Source organism: Echeneis naucrates, chromosome 22, assembly GCF_900963305.1.
Source record: "Echeneis naucrates chromosome 22, fEcheNa1.1, whole genome shotgun sequence".
Lineage (NCBI taxonomy): Eukaryota > Metazoa > Chordata > Actinopteri > Carangiformes > Echeneidae > Echeneis > Echeneis naucrates.
In genome coordinates, this window is record NC_042532.1 from 5,190,388 (window position 1) to 5,216,316 (window position 25,929).

General features: G+C 40.7%; 1 protein-coding gene across 1 annotated transcript; it reads left to right on the plus strand.

Moving 5' to 3' along the window:
• The first annotated feature begins 2,047 nt into the window (after nucleotides 1-2,047).
• Nucleotides 2,048-25,598, plus strand: LOC115036163 (ALK tyrosine kinase receptor-like). The gene is made up of 5 exons (XM_029494300.1): nucleotides 2,048-2,417; nucleotides 18,139-18,270; nucleotides 23,091-23,225; nucleotides 23,938-24,041; nucleotides 25,593-25,598. Exons 1-5 carry the CDS (start codon nucleotides 2,048-2,050, stop codon nucleotides 25,596-25,598), a joined length of 747 nt encoding a protein of 248 aa, XP_029350160.1.
• Nucleotides 25,599-25,929: the final 331 nt, after the last annotated feature.

The following is a 25,929-nucleotide window of genomic DNA, read 5'->3' on the forward strand; positions in this document are numbered from 1 at the left end:
GTGTCTGATGTCTCCACATGATAAGAAATGCCAGAACAAGTAACCAGACTGTGAGGCTGCTGCAGCAGTCAGATGGTCCAGGAAGAGCCACACAACTAATAACAGCACCACAGCTGTCCTTGACAAATGATGGTATACAATTGCTATTCCCGCAACCTTTTATTTAAAATCAGACAGTTGAGTGCCCCTGACATGGAATGAGCTTTGGTGTTGGTGTTTCCCTGTTTCATCAGTTTAAAACACACCCAAGGAGAAACCCATTAGACAAAAAACAAACAAACAAGCAAAAAAAAAAAAAAAAAACAACTCACCAGGTCAAACTGTAGATGAGGATGAAGTTTTAAAAATGACAGAATTTCTTTTGCTTGGACGGACCTGGTCAGAAGTAGCACAACACAAAGGTGGGACTGTGCTGTTGTGGCCTTTGTGAATCTCAAAGATGTAGGCCAGATGACACTTTAAGTGCAAAAAAAAATTAAATAAACATTCTTACTGAATATGCAATTTACTTTTACAATACAAAGTTAAATCAGCCCACCTGTCACAGGCAGCCTGTGAGCCCCCTGCTGTGGGATACCTGTACCTACTGCAATGTAACAGGCAGCGGTGGCAAATGTTGTCAGAACCACACACCTACATTTACAACCTAAATTCTAATATTTGTTCAATGAAATTGTATTAATTTATCCTAAACAGTCTATTCTCCTCATTTCGTAGCGTTTCTCCTGGCTGCACAGCTTCCAGCACGTGTTTGTGCATATTCAATGTTTTTGTCCAATCAGATTTCAGCGTCTATGTGTTGCCATGTCTAATCTGCCCAGAGCCTTCAGAATCAGTATGGCCAATGTAACTACGGCTATATTAGTAATGGGACTGTGTCTTTACACAATCAGATTTCAAAAACGTCAGCCTTTTCCCGTCCTCTAATTGGTTGTTCAGAGCAAAGGTGTTACAGCCAAGTTCTACTTCAACACTTCTGCCGCAAACATTTCAGGTAGATTTTTTTTTTTTTTCCTCCCACAATGACTGACGGAGGAGGAGAAATTGATTTGGTCTCGGCCATAGTTAAAAATCAATTTTCAAGGCGGACAATTTCAGAAAAGCCAGACATTGTGAGGAGAGGTTGGCCAACCCCGAAGCTAGCTAGCTTGTCTCAGCCCGGGAAAGGGTTTGTTCGCCACTTCCAGAGCAGTGCCAAGGAGCGGTGTCACTGCAGGTGATACTGCGGGGTAAGTCCCCACTGAAGGCCCAGGTGTCGAATGCACGGCCCACCACAGTTAGGGCGGAAATCTGATGCCTCAAACATCTGCCTCAGGCCAAACTCCATTAAGATCAGTGGATCACATGCAGATCCACCTGACAACATTGTCTATAACTTTACAGGTGACTTGAAATACAACCTGTGTGTTGATGGTGTGACTAATTGACTAATGATTGTCTAAGTTGTCAGGACTGGAGAGAGTTGCATTTTCTCTGTTGCAAAGTACACCGTTTGCCAACATATAATTTGTGTTGTGATGGGGTTGTTTCACGTTTGGGTATGTTATTGTGTCCCTTTGTGATTGACTCTGTAACTTTTGAGTAATCAAGCATTGTGTAAGGCTTCCATAACACTGTGACATTGAACAACAACAATTTTACAGTTCCTACAGATTTGTCTAAATGGATATCCGAAGAAAAAAAAATAAAAGAAAAAAAATATGGACATCATCAGAACAAAAGCGTTATAACTTGCACGTGAAAATACAGGGATGGGAAAAACACTGGGGAGGGGAGAGAGACAGAGGGAGGGAGAGAGAGGCTGTTGATGAGCTCTGAGCCAAAGAGAAATCAGCACAATTTGCTTAATAAAATTAGGTACAGTTGAACTACACAAAGCCAGCCACTGAGTGAGGGAGCACAGCATTTACAACAGGACTGCAGTCTGCCTCCACACAAGGGTTTGACCTGGGTCTGCGCACACCTGCTCTGAGAAGGGCTTTAAAGTCAAGGCATAGAGCCATTTCCACACAGAGCTCTGAACTGAGGTGGGCTCAAAGGCTGGGCCATGCATCACCAGACCAAGGAAGAGGGCAGCCCTCCCAAAATGGAAGAGAACGAGGAAGCCCTAATGACAGCTTCCACTGAAGTCCTGGACAGTCCCTCCTTACAAACCTCGGGAGCTCCGGCAGAGCCGACCCAAGCCGTCCTGACACCCAATCCCCACAGTGGATGCGGGTTTTTCTGTCAGCCATGGTGTCTGCTCCTTGCACTGATCATGCTCCTGCTTTCTCTCCTTGGCAGCTGGGCAGTGGTCCATCTCACTCTGGGCACCCACGGTGGATCGCCTTTCCGGGTGTCAGCCAGCTACGATCAGCGTATCCCACGTGATGATACTGCCACCATCGAGCCCCACTTCACCACCAACTGCACTATGGGTAAGCTGGCACATCTACATCAATTTGTGGCGCTTATCTGTGTTTACTATTATTTTTTCCTTTTTTTTACGAGCCATGCAATTCTTCTTTAATACAGTGATTTGTAGGAATTTATAAAATGTTGCTCGGTAAACACAATAGTTTTTAGTATTTTTTTTTGTGCGTGTAAATTTAAGTGTGAGTTTATGTTCAAATATTCACTGGTTGGACTTTGGTAATTGTAAATTGCTGCTTCATTTAATCTCTATCATTACAAACTGAATATTACCCTGGAACTGTCTATTATCAGTCCAGTTTTATTTAAATTTAACATCAGTTTGGCTTCTGGTTTATCTGATCAAATATAAAGCTTTCCAAACCACAGTTTTAGGTAACAACTGAAAATTAGGATTCTTTTCGGTAATTTCATGTGGGGTTTTTTTTTTTTTTTTTATATGTGCGTTTTGTTTTTGGGTTTTTTTTTTTCAATGACGGTCTCTGATACAGTGTATGCATTGACAGACTAAATCTGTGTCACATGCCTGCAGCTCAAATATGTCAAAGTTCAAATTGCGCAGCTACATTCTATGATTTTTAACTATATTACACCATGTTTTGGAATGAAATGTGCAGACTGCTCGAGACCAAAATAATATCGTTCTCTGTCACCCTCGAAAGCTCCTGAAATTGGATTAATGTAACTGATTCAATTTCCTCTGAGCTAGATGCAGATGTACAAAAACCCTCACTTGAGCATTTCAAGGGTACATTACTGAGGAAATATGAATAACTTCTTTGTTTCCTGATAGAGATATTTTTGCTTAATGTGTTATGTTGGTGGGATTATGAAATGTCACACCAAGCAGGTGATGCTTTAATGGAACTGACTGTTGTTCTGTGTGTTTTGTTATGTGTGAAATCCTGCAAAAGTATTTAAAAACAGCCAATGTCATCGTGTTTAATGTGTTGAATGAAGCAGGATTTTGTGAGTGAGAGACTGATATCAGACTTCTGTCAGTAAGGCTACCTTGTTTGCCAGACGACCCTAGAGTCGCCTGAACGCAAAAAAAAATAGTATTTAAGTAAAGGTTGTGCAAGAGAGATGTTTTACTGCTAGCTGCTTCTCAAAGAATAAGAAATAAATTAAATATTAATACCGGTGGCAGCACTCAATAAAGAACATTTCATTGATAACCATTGATATACATAATACGCTAATGAGACACTTTCTGGATAGTTTCATTTTTTCACAACTAGGGCTGAATAAACTATAGATACCCCTCTTTGAAAAATAATTCCCAGTCTCCAATAAATGCTGGGACTACAACTGCATTTGTCCTTTCAAAAACCAGGGATACCAAATTTATAGACCTTGGGGGAGAATGTGGTCCACAACTTCTGCTAGCATGTATAATATGTTACCTCTTTTTGAGTCCCATTATTATTCATTTGAAACTCTCCTGGTTATTTTACAAAGAAAACATATAAAATTGAGACAAAGTTTGGCTTGGTTTGTTTTTCCCATTTATAGGACAGTGGTAAAGATTCCGCTGCTGGACACATTGGACACCTGGGAATATTGCCTTGTTAAATGAACAGTTCTTCACCTCCCTGTCAACTACTGTCGTCCTCACTTGCCCTGATTTCTGGCTACAAATCCTGGGCGGGTCACTTAGAGAAAATACTGCCTCTGTGTACTGTATGCCATCTTAAAAAGTCCTTTTTATTCCACTGCTTGTTATGCTGCACACTGAAAGCTATTGAAGTAGACTATCGCTTGTATTTTTCTATAAAACCATACAGAGTATCTTCAGGAAGATGATCATTCCCCAAGGCCTCTTTTAAATTCAGACAGATGCTCACAGTCCAGCAAATTTAATCTGCCCTGCCTTTATAGAGGGGGGTAGTCTCTGTGAGCTCTGCAACAATGAAATAGCTTTTATGCTCAGTCAATATTTAGCTGCAGATGAATGAGGAACTTAATTCAACTGGAAAGATTTGTCTATTTCTAATTCCTCAAATTTGTTTCAATGAGATATTTGCACTTGAGGTGAGTTTCACGCGGCTGGCCAACACTGGCAGTCTGATAAAAATCAGCAGCACCTGACTTTGCTATTACATTATCTGGTTTTGGTCATCAAGTATGTAAATATGTATGAGTGTGTGAGCATGAGAAAGATATAATGAAAAGGAGAAGGAAATTCAAATTGAACTGTCCTGGTCCAAATGCAATTCTTCAAGTGATGACTGAGAAAATCAGTCATTCTTAAATTATCCTAAGAACGTATGAGCATGAGCGGAAAAGCTGCTGATAAAAACAGGTAACGCTAACTCACATACACACAAACAAATCAGTTTAAGTTGGGGATTTGCTTGTCTAACTGTTGTTTCTGTCACTGTAAAGACCGAGCAGAGTGAGTGCTGTTGCTTATGCAAATCAAGGCTCTGTTAAACAGTGCCTATTTGTTCACTGTGTTCACTGTGTTCCTCTTGCCAGGCAGCACGTTAACTGTGGCTAGTAGAGAAAAGAGCATGCAGGCGTGCCGAGCTCTCCTCCAGCAACACCTGGGTCGCCAGCGCAACACCCACTACACACATCCCACTACCAAACTAAGCCCTAATCCATCTCGGCACACTTGCGGCACGGCCTCTTCTCATTTTGTTGTACTTTAAACCTCCTCCTCTTTCCCTTGTAGCACCTGTCAACAGGCTGCGCTCAAATTACCTTGCTTCCTACCTGGCAGAAAACATGAAGCCAGGAAGCTTGATTAAGGCTCTCAGATGCCATCCCTGGCAGAAAGCAGTTTGTTTGCTTTATTTGTTCCAGTCAAAATTAGTTAAGTGCAGCTATTAATGTCCAGTATTGTCTGGCTATTCAGATGGGTAGCACAAAGACTGATCCAAACTTGATTCCAAACTGTTTTGAGGTTGTTCAGAAAAAATTTCTGTATTTCACACTGGCATGGTTGTGTAATGGTATCGCACAGACTTAAAGAAACTGTGAACATTCTCATATCAGTCAGGGGAAAAAATTGAAGGCATTAATTGTATTTCCAACAAAGTGTGGTGCATTGCATCTTGTCTCCCTTAAGATATGAAACACAAAAATAATCCTCAAGGGCTGTTGTCTGATTTTAGTTTCCTAAATCTCATAGATAAATTCTGTTTTGATCAAATTTGACAATGACAGCTTCCATGTCCTCCCTCCTACTTTTATTCTATATATATATATATATATATATATATATATATATATAAATAATTATTTTTATTATTATTATTAATTTTTTTTTTAGAAGAAAGGCCACAATTACTCAAGCCAGTGAAGTGCAAGGAGATATAGTCAATACAGGATAAATAAATGGAGCAATGTCTGACTTCTTTCTGCTTACCCCTCCATTTTAATTAAGTCATCAGTCACAGGGCCAACAAGTAATCCAATTTGTTGTCCCTAAAGCGACTTGTGTGGTTATATGAGCCCATCCTCCTGACAGGAAGTTAGAATTCTCCTACTTCTGCTAGTCCTTCTGTGATGACTGTGGCATTGCTGTACAAAAAAGCTAATTATTCAGGTGCAGCATATCTGTCAATGACACTCTTAATGCCCTAAAGTTCCTCATCCAGGAAGTAAACACAGACTATTGTGATGACTGAAAATCTCATTACCAGATTGTGGCAATAACAGATTTGACTTCTGTTTCTGTCATAAAACTGTGGCAAGGCAGGTCACATTTGCCTTTAGAGTTACAACAATGTTTGTCCACAGAAGAGCCTATTTGGTATTTGTGCCAATGTATTAACCTGCAAATTGTCACAATTCATTTTCCAATTGGACATGCTGCAGAGACAAGGCAGCAGTGAACCCCCTGGGAATTTGAACTAGTGACCTTCTCCTCCCTGGCCCATTTCCCTAACCATTACACTGTGCTGCTGCAGGCTCCTAATGGAGCGTTACAGCAAGTCTATACTTTGCGATTAGGTACACAGCAGAGTGAGGGTGTCCCTGGGCCCATCAATCAAACACGGCCCTGTGGAGCCAATGAGGGAAATGGGTTTGGAGAAAGCTGGTGGAGTGGACAGAGTGTGGGACATGTGGATGGATGGGTGACGGTGATTTGGGGAAAAGTAAGGTTCTGAGACTCACCTTTAAACACACAAAACATTACTCAGCATAATCAAGTTTTCAATTTCACTCTCACTGCTTGAATGACACATATAGTTGTGTGGTTGTGTGTAAAACACATTTCCCATACATTCTCCTTGTCAGGTTAAGCCGTTAGAATTGATTTTGTTTCCAGGATCAAATTTAGAAAGATTGCTAATTAATGCTGATTAATATTAATATTCACTTTTAACAGCTTCTACTTTTATGGCTACTAATAGCTTTTGTGAAATACAAGCATTTGTATATTGTATAGGTGAATTCATATGACCATGGTATCATGTAAGTATAGTGGAAACCTTTTTGTACGACCAGGGGCTAGATAATCACTACAAGCAAGAGAACAGATTTTTTTTTTCTCCTTTATTTTTACCTCTCATGTGGATTTCAATCTGATTGGCATTTGTATATTTATTCCATTAATAGAAACTAATGCAGGAATCCGCAACCTGTGGCTCCGGAGCCTTGGGCTCTTTCATGCTTCTGCCGTGGCTCTCTGTGGCTTTGAGAAAATAATGTGAACAAATAAATATCGATCAAATATGCGTCCCACCTTGTATGCGTTACCTGATGACTTACTTTGAGCTCTCAACCCCTCCCCCCCCTCCCCCGGTCATATAACCATGGATACATCCAAAAACAAAGAAACATTTCTGAAGAAAATAGATTTTAGTTCATTTAGAATCAGAATACTTTCGCTGAGGGGAAATTGCTTATTTCATAGTGCAACAAACTACAGTTCTTAGATACATAGCATAAATGTAATGAAACTATCTTCGTTGTAGCAGTCAAAACCAGGTAGGGTTTATTTGTTGGGAACTGTGGCCAAATGGCTCTTATAATGCTTCAGGTTGCCAACCCCTGAACTAATGAAACAGATAGCTTCATTAACACGAGCAGAGCAGAAACAAGGACACAAAATCACTCACTGAGCCATGATGAAGATATCAAATGACTTGAAATTGCACACAGCAGTCTCATGTAGCCGCACATACTGTGGCAGTCTGGAGAAGAGAGCCTAAGCGTATGGTGGCTCACTCTTGGTTTGTTTTTGTTTTTTTTCTTGTTGTTGTTGTTGTTTTGTTTTGTTTTTGCTGTTTTTGCTATGAATTGTCTTGTCTTGCTCAAAGGTCGTTGACAAATATATGTAACATAATTAGCACAATTCATTAATAAGATGAATACACGTTTTAGGTTAGAGTGGTGCAGAAAGCGGAGAGACTTATGTATGTGTGGAACAGTCAGGTGAGGCATTCCCTACAATTTTCTGGACAAGTGGATGTGCTCGTGCCGTGGACACCAAAAGTACACCAACAGTACAAGCCTGAATGATTGCCCCCTACAGTAGGGGCAATCTGGAGGCTCTACTGTACATTGGGTGGGTTTAAAGAAGCCCCAGGTTGCACCTGAGACACTGAGGCACTTCTGTTGGAAAGCACCAGTCTCCCTCAGGTGCAACTATTTCACTAAATTGAAAGATTAAATGTACTGCCTTCCTTCTCTTTGTTTTTCTTTTTGAGCCAGATTATGTTGCTCCCATAAAGCATGAACTGCAAACATAGAAAAGAAATGAAAAAAAAAAAAAATATGCTCATGAAAATGTATTCCTGTCTGTCTCTCTTCTCTCTACTCTTTTCCTATTCCACTGGCATTCATACTTTGCCTTTATAGTTGAAAGTAACAGAGGCATTCACTGCCATGTTTTGGGTACACTTTTCAATTGGCAGTTTTTTCTCAAGTACATTTAAAGACAGCTTAAGCTGACCAAAGTGTAAAGCATAAAGTGAAACAAATAAAACTAAGACAGCAAAAGACAACAGGAAAAGCCGAATTATGGACAGAGGTCCAAAATACAAAAATGTACCTTAAGCCTTTATTTAAGAACAAAGATAAGATAGCTACTCTCATCATTGATCACATTTAACAGTAATTCCTTCCACAATTGTGCAGCACTTGTCTTACACTTTGTAGGTTTTTATATTTGTCTTGAAAGTCTTTATTAACTTTGACATGTTTAACAAACAGAAGAATAATTAACAGTACAATCGCACAGGTGAACAGAACTGAGGGATAAGTTTGGAAACACAGCTATAGAAAGAAGTAAACACAGACAAGGTATTCATTCAAAGAATAAAAGTCCATTTTATGTGGTGACTGGATTAACATTGGGTAGGAATCCCCTCAAGGTACAAGACGAGAAATAGTCAGAAGAGTTTGTCCCAACTTCTTTGTTCCCTCCTAATCTGTTTAGCATGGGCATGTAAAATGCATTGCATAAATCCAATCTTTCAAACTGGTGTTTTTATCAGCTTTCAAAAGATATAAAATAATTCTAAATGCAGTGATCCATCTGGCCATAACAACAGTGAGATATCTGGTATTTAGGATATTTATCACCCAAGAGACCACAAAGTCTCTTTGACTTGTCTTCATTAATAAATAATATTACCTGAATGTTTAGGGGGCTAGGAAAGATGTGACCTGCTTACATTTTTAGCACCTGTCTGCAGGTGAGGAGGGAAGAGTTGGGACAGTCCACATATAGGGTAAGGTTTATGATTTGAAGTGCAATATCACTATTTGCTTGATTTAAGGAATAATTTGTCACTATTTTAACAATAAATGAGATTTACATGAGGTTTCTCATCCATCCACCAATCCATAGATATGGTTGTAAAACCAGTTCATTAGAATTGAATAACCTAAATAGAGTATTTGATAATTTTTTTTATCTTGGCTGGCAGCATTATATAACAGACCATATGTGTTTGTTTGTTTGTTTTTTCTTTAGGTACCTTTAACGGCTTGCATTTCATTTTTCTGTCAATGGCAGACATGATGTGCTTCTAGTCATTGTAGTGAGAATTCTGTTCCTGCTCTGTTATTTACTGTGTGCCAGAGGGCAGCATTAAAAGAACAACTAAAGCATAATGGCTGATCACAGGTGCATATTGCATCTTTGCTTCATAAGTACCTCAAGACATGAATGTTAAAAATGAGGAACTCTGTAGTTTAGACCAAGGCCTTCAGGAGCCTTTGAGGCAACCAGCATTTCAGCTTCCTGCCAGATCTGTTCTTTATTTAGTTTCTTTAATTCCTATTTTCTTCTTCTTCTTGTTGTGTGCAGTTCCTCTGATGGCAGTGTAGTGTACTTTCAACACCTTTGCAATCTGACTGGAAGTCACACATTATTAGCCCAAAGAGAATGCCCAATTACAAATTAGCAGGCAAAGCAAGTAAAAACAAAAAACACAGCTCATCAATTATCCAAAGGTACAACCTGCCAAGAGAATGCCCTGTCTGGCAGTACTAAGCTTCATCACATTTTACCTCTAATCTGTTGCCTCAGGGATTTCCCCCTGCAACATCCCCTCAACAAAAACTGGGTTTCTGTTGCAGGCGCCTTTCCAAGGCAATCTAAACAGGTAGTTTCATTTTAAGATATTGAGCAAGTGTTTAATTGCCTAGGGCACCAAGCAGTGTTCCCTGCCCACGCACGCCAAATGAAGCAGATGTCTAAATCAACCCTGACCTGGCAGGGAGGAGACAGTTTCTGGACAGTATGGACTTGCAGCATTGTTGACAAAAAAAAATTCAGTCTTTAAAATACAGTAAGCTTAAATCTCATATTATCCTGTAGACACATGTATCCTGAGGATTCGTAGATGAAATCCTAACTAACCATTGTGTTACTTCAATCCATGCAGTTTCAATTGACAGGTTTTATTCATTCATTCATTCATTCATCTTCTACTGCTTATCCATTTCCGGGTCATGGAGGTTGAGGGAGCCAATCCCAGCTCACACTGGGTGAGGGTGGGTGACCCTCACCAGTCCATCACAGGGCCAGCACACAGAGACAGACAGAGACCAACAACCACTCACACTCACCAGTTAACCCAAACATGATGTCTTTGGATGGTGGGAGGAAACCGGAGTACCTGGAGGAAACCCACATGCAAACCCTGAACAGAAAGGCCCCAGGCTGGGAACCAAACCCAAGACCTTCTTGTTGTGGGGAAACAGCGCTAACCACTGTTCCACCGTGCTGCCCGGTTTTAATTGTGATTGCTGTAGTTAAAGTCGGGTTTTAGAGTGGTTTGTGGTTTTTAATTATTGTCAACAATTTCAGAGAGATATACAAATTGAAGCTGTTAAGCGTACTCACCAACTATTCTCCGTACCTAACTGCCTTCAAATTACAACTAAAAAGCAAACTTCAACTAGGCAGAATTCACACTCACTGCACACTTCATTAGGAACACCTCCACATTTGCTTATTCATGCCATTACTCAATCAGCCCGTTATGCATTAAAAGTGTTATAAATTAACTCCCGTAGATACAGGTTAGGGGCACCAGTTAATGTTTGCATCACTCAGGTAGGAGAAGGTGGGGAGGTAGGAGGAGAAGTGATCTCAATAGCATGATTGTTCCTGCCAGATATACTGGTTTGAATATTTTGTCTGATCTGCTGGCATTTTTACAAATGCACTGGAATTTTCTCAGAGTGGTGCAAAAAGCAAAATCCATCTGTGAGCAGCAGCGGCTCTGCAGACAGAAAAGCCCTGGTAGTGAGAGGGGTCAGAGCGGAACAGTCAGAGTGGTTGGAGCTGACGGACAGGCTAGGCTAAGTTACAGTAATAACCACCTTACAGCTATGGTCAGTAGAAAATATGAACACCAAAAAAACTGAAGTGGATTTGCGACAGCGTCATAGGTTTCATTCCAATCAGGTTCACCAAAACCAGAGAGTTGAGTCTTGTGTGATGAAACCGGTAAGTTCGGAATTTTAACAGCATGAATCCATAGAGCCCACCCGTATTATGTCAGCAGTCCAGTCGTGTGTTAGTGGTGTAATAGGGTGGGTGTTTTCATGGGACACTTAGGGCCCCTCTACACCAGCCAATCATCATGTGAATGCAATAGTATAAGCTTGCTAACCCTTTTATGCACCAATCTTCGATCCTTCAATAGCTAACATTGTGATAAATTTGCTTCATGTAAGGAGCAAAATGTATTCAGACAATTTCTGTGTTCTTATTTTGCCAACGTTTGACCAAAATGTAACATGAAAAATGTCCGTCTCCATGTTCCATGTCGACTAATTTCTATTTAAATGGCAGAATTTTATGAAACTGATATCTTTAAAATCGAAAGGGTTTAAAGCTCCTTAACCTCATTCCTCCAGTTCTGCTCTACAGTGCCCACCTATAATTGACATAATATTAGACACACGGTCTGCTCAAATTAACAATCAGTCATTTCCCAGCACAATCTAAACGCCTGTGGTTTTCATTTTATGTGCAGTGACTATAACTCCCGCTTCTATCATCTATTTATAACTGATGTTACTTTAGGGTTATTGCTGTTTCAAACCCTTCCCCATTGAGCACATTAACAGTATTCAAGTCATAGTCCTGCTCCATCACCACTATTAAATGGAATTTTGGACCGCCATCCATGTCGTTCTCATAAAAGCTGTGGTTAGTTAAAGCTGGCTGCATTATTATAGCCAAATTAAAAAAAAATAAATACCACCAAAGCTGGTGACTGAAGTACCTGCAAATTGCACGACATTCCCATCACTCTCACCTGCACTTTGTGTTTGCTGCTAATTAGCAAAGCGTTAGCATGCCACCATGTTACACTAAGATAGCAAACATGGCATTGTACTTTGGAAACTCCAAGTTATCACTGTTACAGTGAACATGTTAGCATGTGGGGAGCCTGGCGGCACAGTGGTTACACACAATAAGACACAATAAGAAGGTCGCGGTTTGGTTCCCGGACGTAAGCCTTTCTGTGTGAAGTTTGCAAGTTCCGCCCGTGTCCTCCTGGATTTCCTCCAGGTACTCCGTTTTCCTCCCACCATCCAAAGACATCATGTTTGGGTCAACTGGTGACTCTAAACTGTCTGTAGGTCTGAGTGTGAGTGTGAGTGGTTGTTGGTCTCTGTCTGTCTCTGTGTGTTGGCCCTGTGATGGACTGGTGACCTGTCCAGGGTGACCCCGCCCCCACCCAGAGTGAGCTGGGATTGGCTCCTGCACCCCTCCACAACCCGGAAACAGATCAGTGGTTGAAGATCAATAAATGAATGTTAGCATGTTGATGCTAGCATTTAGCTTTAAGCAAATTCCAAAGCTGTTAATATGGCTGTAGACTTAAGCTCCAACTTCTTCGACAGGGAAGTCACTGAAAAACATTTACTCAGAAAGGGGCAATATGATAAAGTGTATTCATTTTGCCTGATTCAATGAAACAAAATTGTATCTTACTTTGCGGCGTTAAAAAACAAATCCACATAATGTGGAATGGACATTAAATGTATTATTTTCTTTCTGTGCCAGTAGGCTCCTTGTGTGCTGAGGCCTCTTCCGCAGTGACTATGACAACTAGCCGTAGAGATTGGGCAGAGCTTTGACCAATCGAGCATGACTCTGTGCACTTAATTGAATTCAGGAGCGAATACTTCTTGTCCTGTTGACTGTCCTGTGGGAAACCTGGCTGCATCCATCTTTGGCAACCCAGCCGCTGTAAATCTTCAGGAATATCCCGGAATTTTGCAGTGGGATGTGTGATGGCAGGAAGCGGTGCATCCCTTACTCTGGCCCCTCGACATTTTTACCCCATGACAGAGGACCGGTTAGAGAATGCAAATTACCGAGTGATCAAAATTGGATAAATGAGACCAAATCTCTTCTGAGTCATTATGGCTCTGTCAGACCTCCTGAGGTGTTTCTTCTTCTGCATTTTCCGTTCTTGTGAGTGGATTCATTCTGTATACAAAGAGCACAAGATGGCATTTCTTAAGAGTGTTTTTTGTTGTTTCTGAGCACACAGAGATTTCAGGATTTCAGGATGACTGACATGCTTGCTCATCTGTAGGAAAACAAAAGCTATATTAATTTCTCTACAAGTCTACCCTCTGCATGACTCCAGACAGTGTTTTTGCAGCTCGACTTTAACAAGGACGCGTTTGTCTATATTCAAATCTATAAGTAATCTCCACCAAAGCATAGCAAAAGTTTTATTCAAATTGGGAGACAAACTACTTTGCATGATTTTATGATACGCTCCAGAGTGAGACCTCTCTATCAGTGGAATCTTAAAAACGTGATACGCATGATGCGGTTATGCAAAAACTTCGAGATAAGTGCTGAATTGATTTCACTTAGTGTGTAAAAGGGGAACCACTACCTCTAACACAAAGCACCGTTTTTTGTTGTCCTGCATGCATTAATACCCTGACACCTTTGAGCCAGTCAGGAAATGTAAATCTGCTCCAGTGACCTTACAGCATGGCACAGTTAGAATAAAACTCATATATCATATATCTGTATCTCTTTTAGCATGTGGTTTCTGCCGTTAGATTCAATGGTAAAATGTTTCCTCATTTTAATCCTGTCAACAGATGGCTTGAATGAAAGTTGGAAGATGTAGGCCAACTTGGCTGATAGACTGAAAATTTTTATTCTCTGAAGAGAAAAGGAAAAAACAAAGCTTGAAAAACTTGAAAACACAGCACATCTCTAAAACGTGCTCAACTTTTTTTTTTTTTTTTGCCAATTCAATTTAGACAGTTAGTCACGGGAAGAAATCAAATGGGTTTAATTCCCCTTTATACTTTAAATGATAACGGGAGCCCTGCATGAAATTTATCATAGTGTTGTCTCAATAGAGCAGCACAAAAAACTAAATGTGACCATTACTTTATGCCCATTGTATCTGTTCATGTGACTGATTTGATTCCTATTTTAAGAGTTTTTACAGAAAAATTCCCTCTAACATGCCTTTTAGCAAAATGATACAGCATAATAACTGGGGACACCGTCATGCATAATCAACCCTGGAGCCCTCTTTGTAAGCATCTTGTTAACAATGACACGCATTTGAGCTCTCATCTGTCCAAGCACTGAATATCACCTGTGGCCATAATGGCCTTCGATGACACATAGTGATAACACATGGATCCTAAATGATTCTCTACATTTCGTGTCAACAGCGACTCCTGGTAACCTGAACATTATCTAGCAGAATGTCACGGAGGACTCTCTTCCTTCCTCTCTGACATTTAGACAAAGGTGACGAGGGTTGGTATAATAAACAGCAAGGTGCCTGTGTCATCTGCATTCCTGTTTCATCAGCTTTGCAATAGAACATCAGTGCCACTGTGGACTTGCAACCCTGGCTCTGAAACCCAATGGCACCATAAAAAGATATTTTCATAAAGTGGAACCTATTTGTTATGAAACCTTGAAAAACTGATTTGGTGACTGTTGTTTAATATTATTTATTGTCATTTACAAAATGTTTGATTCTGGAAGCTGCGTCTGAGAAACAAATTTCATTCTCTCATGTTTTCACAAACTGAACCTTGGACCTTGAATTGAATTTGATTACAGAAATAAACACTAGAAAGTCTGAATTGAATTTGTACGAGTACTTCGCACCATGTGTGTTGATGCATAAAAGTTTTCCAAGACTACAGGATTGATTTTCTGGTGACTGAAATATATTGTCTTTGTTCCTCTCTGAAAAGGTGGGCTCTATTGCTGCATGTTTTCCTTTTAATGTCTTGCCTTGTGGGTCTATTTATTTTGCCTTTGAACATTTGTTGTAAACACCTGAACTAATATTCCCTTATCAGCTGTCAAAGGTATATCAGGAATAACAGCTTGAAATGTGATCTAAATGAGTGCAACGTAAGTGAAGTGTGTATACCTAACGCCCAGTTGTTTCCACATGTGATAGAACTACGCCAATGTGTTGTAGAAGAAGTAAAACCCAAGCTCCCTTTGTCCAGCTTAGTTAAGTACGCGGCTGTCCACAAAGTACTAATTGTTAGCCATTTACAGTATCCAACAAACACCTCATTTATTGTGTTGATGTTCCCATTTTGTCATTTATCAGCAGCTGCTGTGCCCTTTGTCATCCGTCCAGCTCCTCACCACTCATACATCATTCTCCTTGCAAAGACAACCCAACCCCCAGAGCACACAAATAACAAAACTCACTAACTCCCACGGGCAGTAGATTCCCCACTGACCCACTTGTTTTCACATTGTGTCAAGTGTGATTTAGGAACTGCAGTAGACCAGAAGTGCACCAGCCATGTCTGGCTGGATTCAGCTGCTGTGGGAGAGGAAAGTTCAGTGACACTGCAGCTTTGATACTTTATATTTAACTGTCATCACAGAGGATAAATCAATGAATTTACATACCTGCCCAAAGGGTTCAGTGAACCCTAGCTACTTTTTTCTGTGTTGATAAATCTCTCTGCTTGCAGTGTCAACATTATACAAGGAAGAAGCCACTGAGCACAACAAATGAATAATGTATGTGCTGAGCATGACTGAATACACATAGCAAGACCACATCTATACCCAAACAGTTGGTCATAATCAAACAAGCCCCTGTCTCACCTCATTAGAATACAATTTTATATTTGCCCTCTCGTGAGATCTTCTACAAATGTGTTATGACAGTGAGACCATAGTTTTGTGTGTGCAAGGAAACCGTCTGTTCACTTTCTGTTCACTTCACCTGCTTTTACTCTTGTTGAAAAATGTTTGAAAATGTTCAGTACAGCACTGATGGAAGAAGGGATATTCATTATCGAAGGCATTTATCTAACATGTTTTCCAAGAATTTGAAGTCTATTACTCACTGACATGTTAATATGGCTCTCTGCAGCCATTAAAGCCCTGCCACAACAGGGCACTGTGGGTGGCCCCTGACTAATGTGTTTTTGCCCAACAAGAACTGCCGCCCCCTCTTTTGAATCTATAGAGTTGACTATGCCAGTTTATCTCTGGGCCCTAAAGTTTTTCACCCACAGTGCTGAACAAAGGAGTGAAATGTGCTGCAAATCAGGCGCAGCTATGAAATTTCCACTCTCTCCTGCAATATAATCACACAATACTTTCTGTGCACCTAACATGCAAGAGTGGCGGTAGCAACTAGTGATGGGTGATACCATACTTCTTAAGAATCGGTAGGATACCAATTACTTTTTGCATAAAATAATCAATACCGATTACTGGTCATTTCTTATCTGTGAATTTTTTCTCAATCATAATATTATTAGCCTTAAAAACGAATCGTGTCAAATACTGGCCATGTAACAACTTTAATGTGCACAGTTCAAATTCTAAAAGTTCAACAAATAACATAAATGTGAATTAAATAAAACAAAACACATTTGAGCTTGAAATGAATGAAATGATCCTGACAGAAATGTAAATCAATCAATTTACCATCAATGCAATACAATACATAATATTAACATAAATATGAATGAAATAAAGTTGTAAAAACCAAAAAAGTGCACATTTGAACTTTTACTTTGTCAAACTAACTATACTTTTGATGACCAGCATAATTCGGTCCTGACAGAGAAAAGAAAGAACATTTCTCAAATATAGAACTGAAAAGGCCGACAGAAAGTTGCTCTTTCTGTCAGTTTTCTGATTTATGGAATATTTTACCTGGTCCTCATACTGGTCTGTAAGTCGTTTACCCTGACGGAGATCTGAGATTGAAAAAAATTGTGTCAAAAGTACATCAGAGAAAATTATGCAACCTGAAAAACAGTACAGTCTTTACAAATGTCATGAATTAGTTTATCAGAACTGTACATCTAGTCAGCTCAGCTAACAGTGCTTGTTCTACACCGACTCTCCTATCGTGGACTCCAACGTTATCAGATTTCTGACTCAAGTTTGACTGCACTTAGAATAAATCTACATAATAGAGATCAAGGGCAAACTGCAGTGAGCAGCGCCAGTCACTTGTGATAAGGATCACTTCTCTCGTTTTTTTTTTTTTTTTCCTAATAAGTGAGAGTGAAAACAAGATCCTCATCAGAGGAAAGTTCTATTTTTCTTCACTTCTGTTTTATTCTCTTCACTGTGATCAGTCGCAGGTGATTAAGGTTCAGGTGAGCAGGTAGTTTCCACAGTGCCCAGATATCAGCTCACTGATTTGCATAGGGATGCAAATGTCCTGGGTTCCAATTGAGTTGTTGGGGCGTGGGTGTGTGTGGTGTGTGTGTTCTCTACCCTATTACAGTATCTAGGTCATTGTTCTTGCTTCTTGTGCTCCTCTGATGGATATGTACTGTATTCAAACCCAGATGCTTATGCAGCCTGGGCCAGGTTATTTATGATGCTACAGGCAGTCTGTGGGTGCCATGCAAGGTTTATAGTCGGGTTTTATATTAGTCTTTGTCCCTGACTGATGTACTTTTGTGTAGTAGCTATTTATTTTCTGCTATTTGTAAGTTATATTTTCCCTAAGCTACAAATTTGTGTTGTTTTTTTTTTTTATTATTATTATTTTGTCCACATATAAATCTAGCCATGGTATCCAATGAGTGAGCTTGGAACATAATCTCGGCTTTTTTACCCCCTTGATTCAAAAGTGGATTTTTTTGTTGTTATATTTTGTGATTTCGCTGCCATTATAATTTCTTTTCTAAGTTCTGACTGAGCTGTGGAAACAGTTTGTAATGGCACGTTTACAATTTCAGTTAAAGAAATATTTTCTTTGTCTACTTTCTCTCATTCTGTTTTACCAGCATCGTCACCCGGCCCAAACATCACACTGGAGGGTCAGTACCATTGTCATCAGGGCCCTGGGATCCCACTGGACAAACTGTGTGACTTCAGTACAGACTGTCCCCTTGGTGATGATGAAGGCGACCTATGTCGTGAGTACACCGTGACACAAAGGCACAGCTGTTTGTAAAAGAGTGTGAGAGCAAAGCTCACGTGTCAGCTGTCTGTCCTGCACTCATTGCTCGATCAAAACAGCCCAGTTGTGAGGTTGGTCAGGCGTTGTGAGTTGACAATAATGAAGCCATTGCATCCTGCCCGACACAGCAACAACTGAGCGGCGGCGTGTGCTTTCCTGACAGAGAAGCAGGGGAAAGGTAGAAAAAAAGGCAGTATAACTATGCTTGGCTAGCATATCTCACCCATGACTTATTCCATGGTTGTTATTTATACCTCTTCGAACATTTGTTTTCTTCTTTTCCTGAGGCCTAAAAGGAACACTAGCCAAGTATGCTGACATCTTATTTTCAAGTGAAGTCCCTCAGGCCATCTGTTTGTAAGTCTGTTTGTGAGCGTGAGTGTCAAGGATCTTTTTTTAGTCCTACCTGAAAGTGTGCATTTTTAAATTGTCTTTCCTAAGAGTTCAGACTCTTACCCCCAACAGTGTTTTTAAATGTTTTAGTTTGATTTCAGACTTCACCCATATTACACTGACCAGAAATAATTTGCTCCTGCCCACAGAGCATGTCAGGCTCCCAGATGGTGCTTATTAAAATGACGGGTGCTCCCTTGCGTTCGTAGGTTTGCTAACCATGGTCGCTGAAAGTTAAGATGGTAAAGAGTGGATGAAAATCCCAGCCCAGGCACTCAGGCTCACTTTTTACTGCAGGAGGACTCATCAGTGCTAATTGGCCAGAGAGGCTAACCCAATGGTATAATCTCCATTTGAATGTAATAAGTGTGTATGTCTCACATTTTGATTGTGGAAGACAGCTGTGGACATGTGAGTCAAAGTGTAATCAGTGAAACACAGCGAGCCTGAAAACATCACTGATGTCATTCATTAGCCATCCTTAGGAAGGACTAATGCATCAATGTTCAAAGCAATAGTTTGAATGGTGTTTTATGAGCCCCATCATATATCAGCAGCAAACAGGGTGTGTAAGGTGTGCTCTAATACTTGCTGTGAGTTTTGTTGGAAAACGTTGTACTCCACTCACCCTCTGTGCTGTCTGCCTAAAAGCTGAAAGTGCACGGAGGCATGAAGGCCAAATGCTATTTGCTCTGAATGAAGGTGTCTCCCTGTAAGAGTAGAGGACAACACATCCAAAGTTCATACGTCCACTCTGACACTGCCACATGTTACTTCTTCCTCTCACACAAGTTGTCTACTTCTGGATTTCATATTTCTCAATCATCCATCACAATTAGCCCCTGCTACTCAAATCACAGTGTTCCCCTTCTGACATTTCAATTTCTATGATCTATGCACAAGTTGTCTTCATCTGAGCTGATCTCCTTTATAAGATGTGCCAAGGCTCATTAACAGGAAAAGCAGAGAGGGGCAAGAGGAACAAATTGAGCTTGCGTCAATCACAAAGATTCCTGACATATAAGGATAATCAGGTCCCCAAGGCTCTCCTTCACCATCCTTCCCCAGCATCATTATGCATAAACACACTCTTCAACTCGAGAGACGCAGCTTCTTCTGGTCAGTGTAAATGCTGCACATTAGTGCTTTCTGACACCACATTTTCCCCACAACTAGAAAGAAGTGCTGCTTGGCATCAAAGATGAGTGTTAAGTGTCAACATTAAGTGATAACTTACCAGATACTTTTGGTTTTGTTTGTCTTGGAATGTCATCTGTGTCAACAGGTCATTGTTTTTTCCCAAATATTACTCATTGTTAGAGAGTGAGGCCGGGTTAGCTGTGCTAAGCCTTAAACTCCTCCTGCCATCACTGTGCACCTTCATTTCAAAGATTCACATCGCTTCCTGGGTATTTTCCTCTATACAGACTGACAACACACCCTGTAATGATTTAAATTGCTCAGGATTTATTTAATCTTCATAAATTTTCAAAATGCTTAAATTTGATTAGGAGATGAAAAATATAATTTCTGATATATCATAGTATTTGCTACTGTGATCAAGCTTTATTAAAAAAATCCTACTATGGCGTGTTTTTCACACCTTTCCCCTTGTTGAGATGTCATGACACTCCACTTGCTGGTCATAAAAATGAAAAAATGGCCATGTTAGTCTTCATAAAAAAAACAGTGATGCTCTTTTATCAGCCTAATTCATACCTCATAATATAGTTTATTGTCCGTTGATCTTGGTGTGAAGAGGCATAACAAGACTCATAGCAAACAGGAAATGAAGGAAGAAAGAGCAACATGGAAAAAGCAAAATCTGACAGATCTGTGCATGTTACATCCTCACATACCTCTATTCATATCATGATATCGAAAAACATGCACAAAAATTCTCCCAGATAATCCAGATAACTCTACTTGATTGAAAAAAAAAAACACCTCAAAAGAAATGTTGTTCTCCATGTTGTTTTAAGAGATAATGATCATTTTTCTAGTTATATTCAGTACTTTTAGGTGTTTGAGACCTTTTAAAAAACCCTTTGTGTTATACAATTATTTCCAATATAAGTGTCACTGAGAGAGAAAGCATTTTGCTGTTGCCTTTGTTCCTGAAGAATACCTGCTTTATGATCTCTGCTCCAGCCAATTTCACCTCCATTATCTGGATGATGCCATTTCCAAAAAGCATTGTTATCAGGGCCTTTACAGATTCCTATTGGTACAGGGCACTTTCAGTGATAAAATAAACACATAGAAAACTTGGGGTGAAAACTTCAGTCAGATATAAACTTTAAAGCCAAAATCATTACACTGGAGTTGTTTGACAACAGCACTCAAAAATGCCAGAGAATTATTGACTAAATATATGTAATCACTACTCGAAGGGGTATTTGGCTTTCGGGTGGAATTTATGGAAAATATAGAAACCCTACAGTGATATTATAGCATGAAAGTATGGCATTTAAGTAGAAGCATGCAATGCTGGTTTCCTCATCTCAGACAATGTATTCAAACAAAAGCCAGCAACAGTGGGGGGTATGCACAGCAAAAAATGTCTCAATAACGTGTCATGTGCACTTGAACATCAATTACAGCTTGACAACGACGACTCGTGCTGTTCACGAGTTGACTTATTGTCTGCTGAGGCACGGCATCCCACGCTTTTTGACGGGCGGCGCTCACGTCATTGAGGTTCTGGGGTACAGAGTTATGAACCTCTACACGCTGACTCAGCTGATCTCATAGGTTATCTATGGGATTCAGGTCTGGAGAGGTGCAGGCCACTCCATTTGAGATACTCCAGCCGTTCCCTAATGATGCAGCCTCGAGGGCATTGTCGTCCATGAAGATGAAATTAGGCCTGTGTTGTACATGTAGGTGCACAATGACTGGATTGATGATGTTATTCAGGCAGTATGGGCTTGTCACTGTACCATTCACAAAGTGTAGAGCAGTTCTGTATTGCCTAGACACACCTGCCCACACTGCAACACCACAGTGACAACAGTGGCTGACGCACAGCGCTCTCCTTGATGTCTCCAACATCGTTGGCAGCCATTATTTCTGCTCAACATGAATCGCCTTTCATCAGAGAACAGCACTGAGGCCCACTGGTCCCTCGTCCAGCATAAATGCTCCCTGGCCCATTCGAGATGACGTCGCCTGTGCCTGGTGGTGTTGTCAGGTACCCTTGCAGGCCACGCTGACGTAAACGGTTTCGAATGGTCTGACGTGACACTTGGGTGCCTCTCACCTCTCTGAAATGTGCCTGGAGTTGAGTGGCATTCATCATCTGGTTCCGCAGGGCACTGTTCACAATGAAGCGCTCATCTGTGTGGGAAGTGGCCGAAGGACGTCCACTTCTGTGCCTTTCTGTGACAGATATATCTTTGTTACAACCTGCTGATGACACTCTAAGCTCAGTGGCCACCTCCGTCTGAGAACATCCTGTTTGAAGCCTTGCAACGGTGAGGTACTGTTGATCAGTTGCTAGGTGCCATCTTGGTCTTGTGATGTCAAAAGGTGAATAGCATAATGAGGAGGAATGTTTAGAAACCAATTCTGATTGAACCAGGAAATGCATTGGTCGAATATCCCTAACTTTCTGTGAGTAGTAGATATGTGTGTGTCTTATTTAGCTTCATATCACAGAGAACACATAACATCTAATGTGAACTGTGCAGAGTGAGTGGCACTCTTAAACAACTCATGCTATTTAAATTATTTATAAGGCAGGTATTCCCGGGGCTGTCATTTCTGCACCGTGACAGCAGTTTGAAATTTAAGAGTGAGATGGAGCCCCATACATAATTGTACATCTCTGTTATCTGGAAGTGTAAATGGACTGGAGAAGAGGACGATGGGACCTTAGGAAAAGACTCAGTGTTTAACTATTTGCACCACTTGAATTGTACTTGATTTCTTCTCAGTTGCTTAAATCTAAAGTCTCACTTCATATGCCTCTCTTTTTGTGGTTTTGTCCAGGGCTCTGGTCATTCTTTCACTGTTCCTATCTCCCCCTTTACATACTTCAGCCCTTTTCCATTTACCGCTTCTGTCTCAGAGCCACTTTGAGAGTCCCCCTCCTGCTACACCTCAACTCTAATTTTCACCACCATGTTGAGTCCTGTGAGTCATTAGTCTTGAACCCCTGCGTCCCCCTCTCCTTTCAAACTACTCGCCTTTACTGTCACTCAACTCCTTTATCCCAAGTCCCCACCCTACCCCTGTCCTCTTCCTCCTTGGCTTTGTGTTCCCCTCCATTCTCTCGTATTTCACCCTTTTGCTGGTCCTGTCTGCTCATTACATGGTCCCAACACCATACCAGCTTCTGCCCTCCTCCATTGATATATGCTCTCTCTTGTCTCTCCCCAGGCCACTTTCTCAATGGGAGCTACTGTTCTTTTGAAGAAGGAGAGTGTGGTTGGCAGTCAATAATGGGTCGCGGTTTCTCCTGGAGACGAGTCCAGTCTCCAGCCAAGGGTACCAGGCAGAGCTGCCCATCTTCAGGTGTCTCACGCATATCGCTTAAAATATCATAAACTCTGTTCTGAGCAAATGATGAAAGACAGCATCTCCAACACTGTATGTAGTTGTAGTTGTTGCTTCATCAAAGTAGTCTTTCAAGAGGAAAGCCTTATAGTTTATAGTTTATTCAGACATTGGGATGCGGAAATATTATCAGAATCAGTGATATTTCAGACACATTTTTCTTCGGCGCTCCCTGCACCTCTACAGGCAGCATTCAGTTGGGTATAAAGGCGGCAGAATGTAGACTCTGAGCCCTTGAGGTTCATTGTCAGCTCAGGGTCTCCAGTGTGTCTCCTGGTTTTAAAGTCATGGTTTGATGAGGCTTGCTTTTGAAATCTCAGCCGTTGTATGGAGAAACTAAAATGGAGCAGGCTACTTCTTATGGCACATTTGGTGATTTCCTATTTAATTTTTGTGTCGCTGTTGCTGCAGTAATTTCCCTAAAAGGACAGAAAAATCAATATGAAGTTTGTTGTTTATTTCACTGGCTTTGTCGACCTGTGATTTTCTCGGACAGTATATTCTGGGGGTTCAATTAAGTAGTGCATTGAAGTGAAAAATAGAGAAAATAGAGAAACATGCCACTCACTGAGGGTCACATGAAAATGTATTTTGAGATTTCCCTTTTGATTTTACATGCATAGTTTTTATTCTGTGTGATTTAATGCGTGCATATGTTTGTGTTTTGAAGGGGCCACATTCAGTGTGGAGGGAGGCCAGTCCAAAGGCCAGCGTGGCTCAGCGCTACTGAGGAGCCCTCTCTTCCCCCCACCTCTGAGAAACTCCCCATGCACGGTGAGCTAAATACAGAGAGTGTCCCTCTATTTACACCATGAATATAATCTTAATTTTCAGACACACAAAGGAACACTTAGCTCCGTCCTCCAGAGTTACTGTTGTTAAACCTTTCAGTCTGTTTCCTCAGCAGTAGTGCACAGGTGGAAGACATGCTATTCAAATTTTGCTGTGCTTTTTGAAAACACAAAGGGGAAGCGGGTTTCTCATTTCAAACTCATAACTGTAAATTCGGTCCTGAAAAGACAGCGGTCACTACCAGATTATATCATCTTGAATTAGCTGCCACAGTCAAAAGGGCTGGCTTAAAAGCTAGCAATAGAAAAACATAGGCAAGCAATTCTACAGTCAGATTTATTGTATTGTTAATCGATTTGCCTCACTTTTACAAAATTAAATGTGTTGAGGATGTGAAACAAGTAATGATTTGGGCAAATGTAATATTATCTAATGCAAAGCTGGCTGGAGTTTAAACTTGTCCCAATAAAATAATTCAAATTCATGTATGATATACTTACGCTGACTAAATAATATTATAGCTAAAAAAAAGTCATGCTATTAAACTTAACCATGAAGTCATTGCACTCCAATTTTCACCAGAGAAGAAACAAGGCATTTACTGATTTTTAAAAGTTCAAGATTTTAATTGCTTTCGGAAATGAAATTTTGGTGTATCAAGGCAGCATGTTAGCAGTGAGCTCGCTCTCTGCGTGCCACTGAGAGACCTTGACAGACAGCAAGGGTGAGCTTGTCAATAGAAGGTTGTATCTGCTGACCTGTTGTGAAAATATTAAGTTGTGCTCTGTTCAGAACAACAAGCTCACAGAGCAAGTCTGAGGGTAAAGAGGTCGCATCTAGACTTGTTAGTAATTTTAATCAGTCAGCAGAGCGATCTCTGAACCCTTGCTTGTTTATTTTGTGCAGTTAAAGTGGTGGTGAGGAAGGTTTCAGGTGAGACAGAAGTGAGGGATGGAGGTAGGAAGGTGATGTGCAAGTGAAGAGGTCAGAAAACAATAATGCAATAAGCGAGACCAGAGGGAAACAAAGCCAGTCTCAGCATCAGAAGGAAGATAGACAGGCGAACAGAAAAATGAAAGAATAAAAACAAAGGCAGAGGATGTTGTCTCTTGGGTGTGAATTAAATGTGTTTGATATTTGAGGGCAGGAAAGGAGCCAGCGAGGCACTATGGGTAGACCTGGCCTCCCAGCACCTTGGCACACTGCCAAAGATTAGCCGTGATTCCAGATTAACACAAAATCCTTTTCTCTACACTGAATTGGTGCTGTTAAATCTAGCCTGTCTGCTCCTGGACAACTACGTTTAGGATATTAGTTTTGGGTGTTAGCTACAGAACACATTCACTTTCATGTCATTCCCGGTGTGTGCTGTGCAGCGCCTGTAATCTTGATGTGTAAATGGTCACCATGTGGTTTCACAGTTGACGATAAGGACCGCAACCTGCTATCAACAAGCCCAGTGCAGGCACTCAACACTAAAGTGGTGAAATCAGTTGTCTCGATAGCATTGTGTCTGTGTGTGCTTCTCATCAGGCCTAAGCCACATCTGTTCCGCTTTAATGGCGAAGCAAGTATTATGTTTTTGGCCCCACTGAAACGCTGTAGAGGGACATGGTAACATCCCATGCTTGTTAACAAGCTTTAGATGGAGACTGTTTAATTCCTGCTCTGGCCTGTGTGTTTAATTTTCTGCAGGTTTACTCCCTTCGTGTCCCTCCTGGAAACGGTGAAATGAGATTGATTTGTGCTGAAGCATGCAGGAGCAGCATAGATAGCAAAATAACCCAAATTACATCCTGGTTGAATTCTATTAATCTCAGAATAATTAGAACTGAACAGATGGCTGTTGCTGATCTCTGTGCAATTTTAA

Excerpts from the sequence above, each read along its gene's own strand:
- LOC115036163 (XM_029494300.1), top strand. The coding sequence starts at position 2,048 with ATGCATCACCAGACCAAGGAAGAGGGCAGCCCTCCCAAAATGGAAGAG. Across the intron at positions 2,418-18,138 it reads CACCACCAACTGCACTATGG|CATCGTCACCCGGCCCAAAC; the intron begins GTAAGCTGGCAC and ends CTGTTTTACCAG. Across the intron at positions 23,226-23,937 it reads GCAGAGCTGCCCATCTTCAG|GGGCCACATTCAGTGTGGAG; the intron begins GTGTCTCACGCA and ends TGTGTTTTGAAG.